The following is a 12,762-nucleotide window of genomic DNA, read 5'->3' on the forward strand; positions in this document are numbered from 1 at the left end:
TGCAGAAGACTGCTCCAGAGTGTGGGGTGGGTTCGAAGAAGGGATCAGTTCAACTCCTCAGGACTCAGTGCAGTGAAGGATGGAGATATCCTGACAAGGGACCAGAGAGGCCTGGATTAGAAGGTATCGAGGAATACAGACTGACACAGGATATGTGAGCTAATAGTGGGCAGTGACTCCTGGATGGGAGGCAAGGAGGTGTTCAAAGAAAACAGTGGATGCCATGGTTGGCAGTAGATCGTGGTTGCCACGGAGACTATCAAGCCTATTTTCAGAGAGTAAGTGTCCTAATTATTAGACCTCAGGCACAAAGTAGATCATTGATTTTGGAAAACAAGGAAACTTCAATTTTCTAAATTGGGGCAAAGGGTTAAGCCAAATAGCAACTCTGGCCAGTTCTAGAGAATGGGCCGGAATTCTGTGACATGAAGAAAGTGAAATGCTATTTTATCATTTACTTAAAATCTGTGATGAAAACACAAGTGAAGGTGAAGGCCAGGCTCACAGTAAGTCTCTAAGCTTCATCAATTCCTTTCCTCTCTCTCTCAAGACTAACAACTATGTGGCAGCCCTTGAAAGTCCAGAGCACACTTAGAAATGATCTGTGCCCCAGGTGTTAAAAGATTAATGAAACCAGTCAATCACATTCCCCAAGGCACTTAGAGGTGCTTAGAATTGTCCAGACACAATGGAAAAACTTCACATTGGTGCTCTTTGTATTCCTCTTCCACAAGATCTATGTTCTAAAGGCCCTTTTCACCCAAATACTGATTTGCCTTAGAGACCTTGATCAATACAAAACCCACAAAAACAAAAGACTGCTTTATTCCTTCATGAGTTACATTACCCAGGTAATCACAATTGGAGCTACCAAAGCAGGGAATTTTAAGTTGGTATCTTTTGGTCCTTGAAAATGTTGATGGTTGCAAGCAAAACATTGATGGTTTTAAACTTTTTCAAACAAGAGGATCACATGCCCTAAATACTGACCATGGGCCATTACTTTATCTGTGGTTCAGATGTAAGAAGAGCCTAGACATAATTTAATAAAGTATAAATATTTTGAAAAGTCCCAGGAAGCTCTCTCCTATCAGTGCCACATAAGGTACTGTGGTTTTAGCATAAAACATCACAAATGATGGAATTATAACTGAGAATAAGCTCTCTTAATGGCGATATGTGATCTAGTCTCTTCTTCAGTGCAGTCACAAACATAGTGCTTTACTAAGGAATATATCCACATGACACCCAGCACAACATGCCACATTGAGATGCTGTTTGGGCTTCAAACTGGAAATTACATTCCTTAAGAGCATTCTTCTTTGGTTATAAACGGGTAATCACAAATACACACATTCAATACTATCCAAACTACTTCTTTTTGAGTTGGTGTTTAACAAACATTGTGTTTGTTAATATTAAACATGTAAGTGTGTCACAGTGTCTGCCTTCCTCTTGATGCATTCTTGAGATATTTTGAGTTTATCCATAAAGACTGTGTCTAGCAATTCAAGTGTGAAGCCACAAGCTACAAAGTTAATTGATCCTAAGCAGTGATCAGGTCTCACCCTGGACAAATTACTTCAGCCACAAGTCAACCCAAGTGCAATCAAGGATTGAATCAATATTGAACCTTATCCAAATTTCATCAGTCTTCTTTCTACCTTAATTCTCTATGCCCAGGTTTCACGTGGATAGCACTGCCATTCACTTTCTTATTATAGGGATGAAATATTATTTTTATTATGATAATATTTATAACATGTTAGAGTATGATAATATTTATAACATAGTAGATGATTTTAAAAGAACATGTCTTTCCTAGAAATGTCACTAGTAAAATGTATCCAATTTTTCTCTAATGTGGTGCTTTCCCTGTCCATAAAACTTATTTGATTAGCAGTACTATAGAAGCTAACGCTTTTGTATGCAGGCACTCAAGCATAATTTAATCATTTTATTTAAGCATGAAAAAAATTATTCTGAAAGCCCTGTTAGGTAAAATATCCCTGACTAGTTTAAACTTACATTTGCAGGTATATTAAAGGTGAAATAAATCACAGAATGCTCAGTATGCAATGGAAAAGTGTTAACTTTGTTACAATAGTCGGCAGCAAGTTAAAAATTGTAGTATTAGAGAATGTAAGGAATAACTGTCTTATTTAAAATAAATGCATTTAGAAAGGTTACTTTAAATAAATTTTGTTTTGTGCAAATCCTTTTTATATTACCAAGACTTTCACCTATGGAAACCTTTTTTATAGTCAAACAAGATGAGGTCCTAATTGCATAATACCATTTATCTGCTGAGGATAAAAAGTGCCAACAAATGAAAATGCACATTAGGCAAGAGATTGTCAGAATAGAAAATTGGTTTTTGTTATTTTTTATTTTTTTGTTTTTTTGTTTTTAAATAACCCACTCACATTAACAAAAGACTGCAGTAGCTACCAAATTATAGGTTGTTATTTTTAGTGGAAGTAGTTCAATATTCATATTGGAGCAGATGTAGCAGTTTAACAAAACAGCTCTTCAAATCCTGCACAAATTGAAAACAGGAAAACTGATTGCATTTTCTCTTATCACTTTCCTTTTCTGAATTGACACTTTTGGCCTTCTGAAAATTTACACATGGCTTTCATCTCAACAGCACCTGCTGATCAAATAGAAACCTAACATTTTCATGAAAATGGTATAAAGGGCCAGTTTTGTTCTAACCACTGTAAAGGGCATGAGTTGCCTGCTTGGTGGCAACAATTGCTGTGTATAAGTCATATTCATAATAGTTTTATGCTTTCATTAAACTTTTGAAAATGTGTTAGGTTCCTTCTGGATTTTTTTTTCATATTTACTTTTTTTATGGTTCAAATTTCTTTGACTCAATCTGCCTAATACTTAATTTTATTGTGTAAAGACCAGGCAAATGTGTAAAACAGTAGATTACACTAAGATAACAAATAGTATTTTGTCTGCCTCTGCTTAAAATACACACATATTTATCTCTCTCTCTCTCTCTCTATATATATATATATATATCACTAAGCTCATGAGTGTAAAATGTATGCATCTCATTCATTTCATATTCTACTCAACAAAAGAAAACTAGAAACAAGTCAGTCGGGCCCTATTTTGAAGAGACCCTACATGTTCTTTCATCAGATATAGCCGTAATAGGAGCTTCCCCAGAATGGGGAAAAATGGATGTCACCCAAGCACAAGCTGGTCATCTAACTGAAATGAATGACCACTTGCTGTAACTACCTCCCCAGGAAGTAAAGGTAAATCTTGAAAATGGGTATTCTCTTCTGTAAAACAGGCAAGGATGCTAGCTACCTTGCTTCTCTGATTTTTAAATAAAAATGCTCCACATGTTTTTATGTAACATCCAATTCTGGGTAAAATTAATGATGTTCCTAAGACATGCTGTCAGCTTCTTAGCCAAAAAAAGCTCTACCCCTTCTGAAGGATTCCAAGCTGTCCTTTCCTATTCTGCCCGGGTGATAAGGTAACCTGAAGGCAGAAATGACATACAGTAATATATGTGCCACTCTGACCAGTTGGGCTGTGAATTTCAGTGTTTCATCATGCTCACTGAGGCAACAGCAAACCTGAAATGTCAATATGTTCAGTCAATGGAAGTAAAATAATGGGACTCTATTGTCTTACCCAATCGATCTGCTGCTGTCAACAAGGAAACATGCCCCTCTGGCTTTAAATAAATTTTAATTAGGCTTTTAGTTACTGGATCATATCTATCTACCTATGAAAAAAACCTAGCTTGACAATGTTTAGGAGGCAATCATTGTCTACTTTCATTCCTTTTAAGAATCTTCTAAAGTTGATATAATAATTTTTTGAAATACATTCATGAGTCAAAAACATTTTTTTTTTCTTCTTTCAAACTGATTCTAAGCAAAAGAGTCATGGTTCTTATTCAAAAACCAAATCTACCTAACGGACTTAGATTGATTTTTTTTCCCCTTTAGCCAGAGTTGACCCATACTACACAATCAACAAATTCCATATTAAAAGTAGGCTTTGGTTGCCTTTCACATCACTGGAGGACCCTTAACACCAACACATCAGCAGTGCAAAACAAGTGACACAAAACCAAACATGAACGACCAATCCCCAAAGCTTCTACCCTCTTCAACTCAGTTTGATCAATCCTACAGGGAAGGGTAAATGAAACTCCTTTAAAATAAGGTAGATGCCAGGCGCTGGGAAAGATGGGGTGAGAGTGAATAGCCAATAAGACATTTTAAGTCATTCAAATTGCACCTAAGTTCTTCCCATCGGAAGGGAGACAGTCTCACCTTAAAATAAAAATGAACTAATCAAGTTGTTAAGCAGTCTTTCTCTCCCTCTTCATCTAAAGGCTTCAGAGTCCAGTCAATAAATAATCTATTGTTCCCCCTTTATCGAGTCTCTTTAAACCTATTCAGACTGGCAAAACTAAACCCAATTAAAGATAAGGCCCTCCGGTAATCTCACCTCGGTGAGTCCTGTCTGGATAGCAGAGGTGATGGGAGATAGCGTCAAGGCCAGGGCTGATGCCTCCTCCTCACCCCGCACAACAAAAGGCAGATTTCTCTTTCTCCCTCTGCTAATCTTTAAATGTAAATTCTCTCCGCCAGCTAAGAGGAGCGACAGATAACATGTTACATCTTCACTTCTCCTGGTCTTATCGACTTCTGAATCATTTGGAAAGGGAGAGAAGGAGCGGGCAGAGCCGCCTCCCACGCCCCCCTTGCTCGCGGCCACCCCCTCCTCCGCGCGCCTCCCCCGTTCACGGAGATTACCTTCTGGCAAAGGAGCGCGCGAGAGGCGGCCGCGGCCGAGGCGGCACCCAGACCGCGGCTTTGTATTCATTAAACACACATCGGAGCTTATCAGAAGTAAAAGGCTTGTCAGGATGGCACATTGTGTGTGAGTGAGTGTGTGAGCGCAGGAGGGAGAGGAGAGAAGCCAACGTGCATCAGGGTGATTACAATATCAGCAGGGCCCAGATGGAGGCAGGAAAATAAACAGAGGGTGCGTGTGAGACAGAGCGGGAGAGGGAGGAAAAGTGGGAGAGAGAGAGAGAGAGAGGAGAAGAGACACAAGCAGGAGGGGCGAAACCATAAGGGATGAGGGGGCGGGGGTTCAGGCCCCTCAATGGGACTGGGAAGTAGGGGAGAACTACCCTGAGGCTGAGTGGGGGTGAAAGCCAGGGCTGGGGGTCGCCTGCACACCCCAATCTGTCCCTAACCCCCATGAAAAAAAGAGAGGAAATCCAGACCAGACAACTGCATTTCCCTCCAAAATGTTCACATTTTGGAGGTTCTGTCAAGGTCAAAGTTTTCAAAACCACTCTTTTGACTGTGTAACAATGAGATCTTCATCATCTCACCTCCATTCAAATAACCACAATTTGCAAAACCAACCTAGTGAATCCACAGAGCAGTCCTTTAGCCTTCCAGACCACCCTCCAGTGAGGGTTCCTGTCCCTTTCTCTGCTGACCCAGATACCCTAAATTCCAATCCCCAAACACCCACACAGAGAAGATGGGCACAGGCGGATATAAAATAGCTCCCTTTGTGGGCTGTAATGGGTCCCAGCTGAAGACTCATGCAGCCAGTATCACTGGGATAAGGAGGACCACTTGTGATTGGTAGCTACAGGTGACTCCAAGACACCTGCTCCACCTCCAGAAATTGTGTTGGGGGAGGGGGATTCCTTATGTGTACATCTGAAAGTCTATTTTGGAGGTGGGAATTTGAAATTGAGGCAATCAATCTCAGTTTCAGCTGCCTCACAGCTCTTCACCCACCCAGAGCCAGAGAATCAATCAGAGAACAAGTAGGGGCTAATGCTCCTCCATCAGACCAGAGTTCATCCTCCTCTCCTGCAGGGTCAGGAGGGAGATACACCTGAGTAGTCCCTTGGGAGCCCCTTTTCACTTTTAAATGCACCCATCAGACAATCTGAACATCTGATCAGATCCTTAATGGAGTGCAGATAATGCAGCAAAGGAGGTTCTTTTATTGGGGGAAGGGAGGGCATTTGGATGTGTTGTGTTTCAAGGCACTGAAGCCTGGTTAAGAAGCTCTCACTGCAGTGTGGAGAGTGAGTTCAGAATAAAAAAAGCCAATAAACTACATAATTTTTCATGGCACACACTGTGGCCCCAGCTGCTGTGAAACTTGGAGTCATAAAATAGTTTGTGCATGAGAAAGTAGAAAGGGACAAAATGGGGGGAGAAGGAATAGGGCAAATGAGTCCAGAAGCATATGGAAGAGCAAGAGAACTAGCAGTCACCTTTTAGGGGAGACAAATTTTTAAGAGGATCTTTAGAAAATGATGAGGCATTGTTTAATCAACTACTCTCCCCGAAAATCACTTAGCCAAAAAACTGTTTTATGTGTAGTGCCCCCCTCTTCCCTCCAAGCTCCCACCCCAAGAAAAGAATCAAGGGATATTTGATAGGTAACACAAAGTGAAGAAAGCTGGCCATGGTGGGGGAAGGGCATGTGTGAAAATCTTGTCATGCAATGAATGTCAGATAAAAAGGGGTCTGCTACAATCCTCCAGTAATCCAATAAAGTGGAAAACCTTGTGGTATCACTGAGACGAGAACAAGGTAATATTTCTCCATAAATCTTCAAGGAGTGACCAGGTTCAATAGTTACAGAAGGGTGCAAAGGTAGGAAGTAAACCACTTGGCAGTCTACATTACAAAATCAAGTGAGCTCTAAATGGGTGAAAATCTGTCATCCCTTCATGTTTTTAATTTAATAACAGATTTCTGGAGTATCATTTTAGCTCAAATAAAAGGTCCCCTTTCACCTTTCTCTCTAGCTGTTACAGAAAACTGTATTCAGAATAACCAGAAGCAACCACACAGACCCTCCCCCTTATCTCATTTTAGTTAGATCACAGACTACATACAAACACCTAAAATTCCAATGAAACTCCAGAAAGAAGAAAAAAAAAAGGCAACTTACCCACTGATTTTTCCATTACAAAGTCTTAAGAAATGCTATTTTTAAAAATAAAATGCACTAGTATTGCTTTCAAACCCAGAAGACTTACATTTTTTTCTTTAAAAGGCATCCCAAACATTAGGCATGAAGAAAACTGCACAAACACTAATCTACCAATCTTCTAATTTTGCAAAGGTATAGTATTTCTACTACCTTGTTTGTTCATTGACTTTTGGCTCATGGTTATAAAAAAGATCAACCAGTTGTCTAATGGAAGAATCCATGACACTCTTCCAAAGCGAACACTTTACTTCAAAGCTTTCAATTAAAAAAAAAAGCAATACAATAATCAAGAAGTATAATCACAGAATAAGTGTGTAACAGAAAGTGGTGTCTATAATCACAGCTGTCTTAAAGTCCAGGCTAGAGACTAGAAATCTTAATTTCAACTAGTTCTTTTCTTAATAATAGGTTACCTTCCTATAAAAGCAAGAAGTCCATCTGCCCCAGGCAGATAAGTTTTGAAGCATTAATTCAGATAAAAATCTAGCATTTTCTTTCTTTCTTTGAGTATGTGAATTCTAGTGTGCTATAATGTGAGAATTCCAACATATGACCATTATGGCATAATATCTCATTGCTCAGCTTGTCATTATTTCATTTGTAATTCTTATGTTAATTATGTTCATAATTACTATAAACAGATGTGGTAGACATTCATGTGACCTTTTATTGCAGAATGCATTCCTCACTCATTTTGCTTTAATTTCTCATGTACATGAAGCTGAAATGCAGAAAAAAGAAAAAGCCTTTCTAATTTTCTAATGTTTTAAATGCAAAAGTTAAAACAGAACCTACCTCTACTTCATCTGCATTTCAGAATATCAATATATTCTTAACATTTAAGCTGCTTTATAGCACATTTCTAAATTGCACACTGAACCTCACTGCTGCTTACTAAATTGTAGCTCTGGATGCCAAACAAAGGCTAGCATCCATCTCTAAGTTGTTTGTCTTCTTTTTTCCTTAATATATCAAAGGTTAATGCAGCAGAATTGTGCTTCAAAACCAAGTGCCTAGCAGCTACATAGCGATTTATTCACTCATAACTCAACCATCATCCTCTTTACATAAAACACATTTACAATAAAATCAGTATGGATTTCATTAGCTGAAAACCTCCTCGAATTTCATTTCTTTGGCCCTAATCTATAATTAGTGTGGACAGACAGGTGCAAACCCTTCTCTTCTACAGATGGCTACTGGAAATGGTGCAAAGTAGCTCCTTCTGTTTAAACAACACAGAGATAACCTGCTCTGTCTTATCACTTACAATTACCTCCATTAAACTGAACTAATGTTTGCTTTAATAAAATGTTCACTGTTCTTTAAACATTATTTAGGAACTCTTATATTAATGGCTGTAAAAAAAAAAGTGAAGTTGGAAGGTGTCTCTTTAGATAATAATAAATAGCTTACTCTGGATGAAAGGTCCCCATTGACGGATAATTCTGAGGTTCACAAAGGTTTTTAGTTGATTTAACATTGGTTAGTTACTTCACATAAATAAGGTCAAATATACATTTGAAAAGAGCATTCAGGTGATAAATATAATTTCACATGTAGAACGGAGGGAAACATTTTTCCTGAAGTTTAGAACTATGAAAGGTTCAAATTTTGAGTATGGATTTGAGCTGTTATTGCTAAGTATGTAACTCCTAAAAGTTCTAGATAGTTTTAAAAGAATATTTATGTTAACCCAATTTTATGTATTTGTTTAACTTCTGATAGATTATTCTTGACGTTGATTGAGTTCATTCTTTTAAGACACATTTAAAGAATTAACTATGAATCTAAGTGCACTCTGCAAACACATGGTTAAAAATAACTCCATTTCATAATAAATAACTTCTATAAAGCCAGAGCGCACTGCTCCCTGCTTCTGCTATCAATAAAGCCTGTGGATCACTATATGATGAATAAGGTGCCCATAAAATAAAGAATTTTTAAATGCCAAAACAGCAACAAATAAATAGCCTTTCTCACTGAACTTACATAACTTACAGTAATAGGCTCCAGCAAAATGCAACTGACTCGGGTTTTTTTCACATGCAAATCCTGCAGGTGCCAATTTTTCAGACTGCTTTGCTATGAAGGGCTATGTTGCCTGCATAAAACCTCTATGAGGAAGGCTTTGCATTCAGTGCCTGTCAGCTGATGTTCATATCAAAGAAGTGAGAAACAGGATTTGACAGTGAAGAATGTCCTAAACTGACAACCACTGACCAGCATTCCTATTGGAAGCATTTCTTTCTCCAGATCCCTTTTCAGTGTTTAAGGAAAAAAAAAATGGTGGGGGGAGCTAAGCTTCTATATTACAATAAAATAAATTATAATGGCACCTTACATTTGTGCAGTTCTTTGCTATTTATGAAATACTCTTTTATCTGGAAATATTTCAACCAACACCTCGATGAGAGAGCTTATCATCAAATACTAACACCAAGAGCAATAATTTGCTTCTCTCAGAAAAAAATTGTGAACATATATTTTTTTAAAAAAGCTTCATTCCTATAGCTGAAATGTTACTGTCCTACTATTTCAAGCAACTTGGAATTTAATAGTGCAGTTTGCATTGTACTGTGGACAGAATACTTCTTGTTAGGAAGGTCTTTTTAAAGCTTTTATAATCGAATTATTAGCAGGTATTAGTGAGTCAAAGAGACTTAGTATAAAGGAAAATATCATTTCAAAGACTTCTGGTCTGTTTTGAGTTGTCCAAACATTAGAGAGAGGGGAAAAATGCACCGTTTTCTACACATTGCTTTTATTAGGTATGAGCTGGACACTGGAGAAACTATACACTGAAATTCTCCCACACAACATTTAGGTTTTCAAATAAAGCGACTGCTGTTCAAATGGTTTATAACTACATTACTGATGCTTACACAAAAATTTAATATAAAGTTCTTCCATTATATAATCTTAAATTCAATTTCTGTGTACTCCAAATGAACCTGATTCCTTGGCTATTTTATTGGAATTGTTTTTTGAAAGAATTAATAACAAATGCTAAATACAGCACTAGAAAGGATAGATTTTAACTCCCTCAACATCCATTCTGGCTGGGAGGTGGGGGGAAGCCTGGATCAAACTAAGATTCTCTGATTAACACTGGGTGAGATTGTTAGAGCTCTCTGAAAAGGTAATAGTAAAAAGAAAATGAAATCATAGAACCCTATCTCAAACATCTGACAGCACTGTAATGTTAAAACTAGACTAGACTTAAGGATAAACAAGGGGAAAGGCATTGAATTAGGAATTTGCTTCTGTTTATACATCACAACTGAAAGAAACACCCAAATATGGGCTAAGATGGTTTAGGAAACAATGATGTTTGTTGATCTTGCCTAAAGAATTGTGTGATGAGAAACTGGACACAACAGAATACTCACATGGTGGAGGCAAACCGCTGTAATAAACTAAAAGGAGGCCCCCAACACTAACAAACCGTTTATCACCAAGAAGCTGGTCAATTTGTATTCTAGGGAGTGTGGACTCTCTGGGCACCGACCCAGTTCCACTCCTGTTCTATGCAAAGCAGGGGAATGGGCCACTGAGTGCACTTAAAAATGGTACAGATGTTTAAATGGAGACTAGGAGGGAAAAAAATCCTGTAAAACACATTTCAGTTCACACAGAAGGTAGAAAGAATGCTTTGGTCAGCAACCCGACCTTTATCAGGAGATAAATCAATTTGCAGCAGCTGTGGACAGCCATTTATATACAGGCCCTGGGCAGATTAATTAAGGGGAGTGAAGTTAAAAATTCAAGAAGGCTCAGAGTTACATTAAGCACATGAAGTTGGTCTGGAGTGGCCTCTCCACCTCTCCTGGTCCTCACTCCCTCGCCCTGTTCTCCGTGGCTGTTCTGCAAGATCTCCTCCCAGGGAAATACTAGCTATTCCTTAGGAGACTTTCTTCTGCTAAATTTCCCCAAGCAACAGCAACCAGGCTGGGGCACACTGAGATCTGTGATGCCCAATCTTGAAGGAAAACTAAAAAAGATTTCTCCACTACGTTTTGCAAGGAATAAGGAGACCAAGGAAAGCAGGACTCTCCAGCCAAATCTTCCAAACTGAAAGGCCTTTTGGGGGAAGAGGAGGAGGGAAGGCGGCTATTTTTAGTAACGGTCGTGGTTCACATCCTACTTCCCGGAATCATAATACTCAAAAACTTTTCCAAGGGTTGACTGCCCTTACAAAAAAAAAAAAAGTTAAAAAAAAAAAAAAACGGTTTAGGCGCCTTCTGTTGGCATAACCCTATTTGTTTAAAGCATCTTGGTCAGCGCAAGGTCCGCCCTGAGAGAGGGGTCTGGGTGTGCCAACCAACCCAATCCTTTTAGGTTCGTCAAGAGGGCTGCGAGCGACTGGGCGTGGGGCTCCTATCCATGAGCCCCGGGGGCTTTACCAGAGGGATTTCTGGAAAATGAAAATAATTCTCAGGACACGACTCCCGTCTGTGCCCCGCCGGGCACACGGCACAAGGTTCTCCCGGTGTAGGAAAGGAGGACGCCGCCGAGTTGAGGCTGCGATGGGAACACCAAGAGAGTCAGAACAGCGGGCCCTGGGGCTCAGTGAGGTCCCGCAGAGGCGGCGGTGCCCAAGCGTCTCCGGCTGCGGAACCCCTGACCTGCCCTGGGAGTCGCCGCCCTCCCGCTTGTCCACAGTCTTTCTATAGGAGCACCGCAAATGCCCAAGAATAACAGGAAAGTTCGGAGAGAGCCTGGATGCCGCTAAGAGGACCCTCAACTCTAGTGGCAGCCCAGTCCCAAAGTTAAGATTCCATCTCTCTTGTTCCTACAGCTAAGTTTGCCACCGGCAAAACCAGCATTTCATTTTCAGTTTTAAAACCCCACGATGCGGGGATCGGGCCACCTGCCAAATGCACAGTGGGGCACCTTGACTAGTTGTTTTGTTGGGGGGGTACACTTATCTTCTTACAAAGAGATTGCTCCCACATGATTGTCAAGGAAAGAAAATAAAAATTATTTTTAAAAGGCAGTACGGGGAATCTAAAAGTAAAACCCGCATCCTTAGCTGACCCGTGAAGTTCAGTGTCATCGCAGACTGGAGTCACCCGCGATGTTCCACTTTGCCCTAGTGCGCAGTCCTACCCTAGTTGAGCGACAAGTACAGCCTGGAGCCTTTGGGTCGAATAATCCAAACCAAGTTGACGGTCATCGGAATAGTAATTAATAGTATCAGCCAAGGTCTAGTCCCAGCCATCCCTCCCGCCCGCCGGCCCAGCCCGCCCGCGGGCACTTACACTGTACAGGGCCGGAGAGTCCCACCATCCGCCACGGGCTCCGAGCTGCAAATAAAACTTCCTCTCGTCTCTGCCGGCCCGTGGGGCAAAGGGGCAAGGGTGCAGCGCGGCTTCCCTCGCGAGGCCAAAGTGTCCTCAGTCACTCGCCCACTTGCGCTCGCCGAGAGGCCGCGGAGTCGCGCCGCCGAGCGCCTGCGGCTGTCCCGGCGCTGCGCAGAGCGAGCTGCGGTGCAAAAAGCCCGGGGTCGGGGACGCCAGCCAAACGCAGCCTCCACGCAGAGCCCAAGACTTGCGGAGCTCCGCTCCCCTCCTCCCGCCTCCCTCCCTCCCTCCCTCCCTTCGCTTTTCTGTTGTTGCTGCTGTGGCAGACAAATGTGATGTGGGGCGCAGGGAATTGCCACTGTCACAGGCGGCGTCTGCGTCTGCCTCGCCCGCCCTAGCTCACTCTCGAGGAAGGCGACGCATTTAT

At 40.8% G+C, this 12,762-nt stretch overlaps 1 protein-coding gene across 1 annotated transcript in view; it reads right to left on the minus strand.

The window, feature by feature from the left end:
- The window catches only part of Runx1t1 (RUNX1 partner transcriptional co-repressor 1), a 139,373-nt gene extending 127,348 nt beyond the window's left edge, over window positions 1-12,025 (minus strand). The window contains 2 exon segments of the mRNA XM_048782783.1: window positions 4,803-4,827; window positions 4,829-12,025. Of these exon segments, the coding sequence (XP_048638740.1) occupies window positions 4,803-4,827; window positions 4,829-4,924 (121 nt within the window). The 5' untranslated portion in view covers window positions 4,925-12,025.
- Between the last annotated feature and the right edge of the window lie 737 nt (window positions 12,026-12,762).

This window comes from Marmota marmota, unplaced genomic scaffold (genome assembly GCF_001458135.2).
Source record: "Marmota marmota marmota unplaced genomic scaffold, marMar, whole genome shotgun sequence".
Lineage (NCBI taxonomy): Eukaryota > Metazoa > Chordata > Mammalia > Rodentia > Sciuridae > Marmota > Marmota marmota.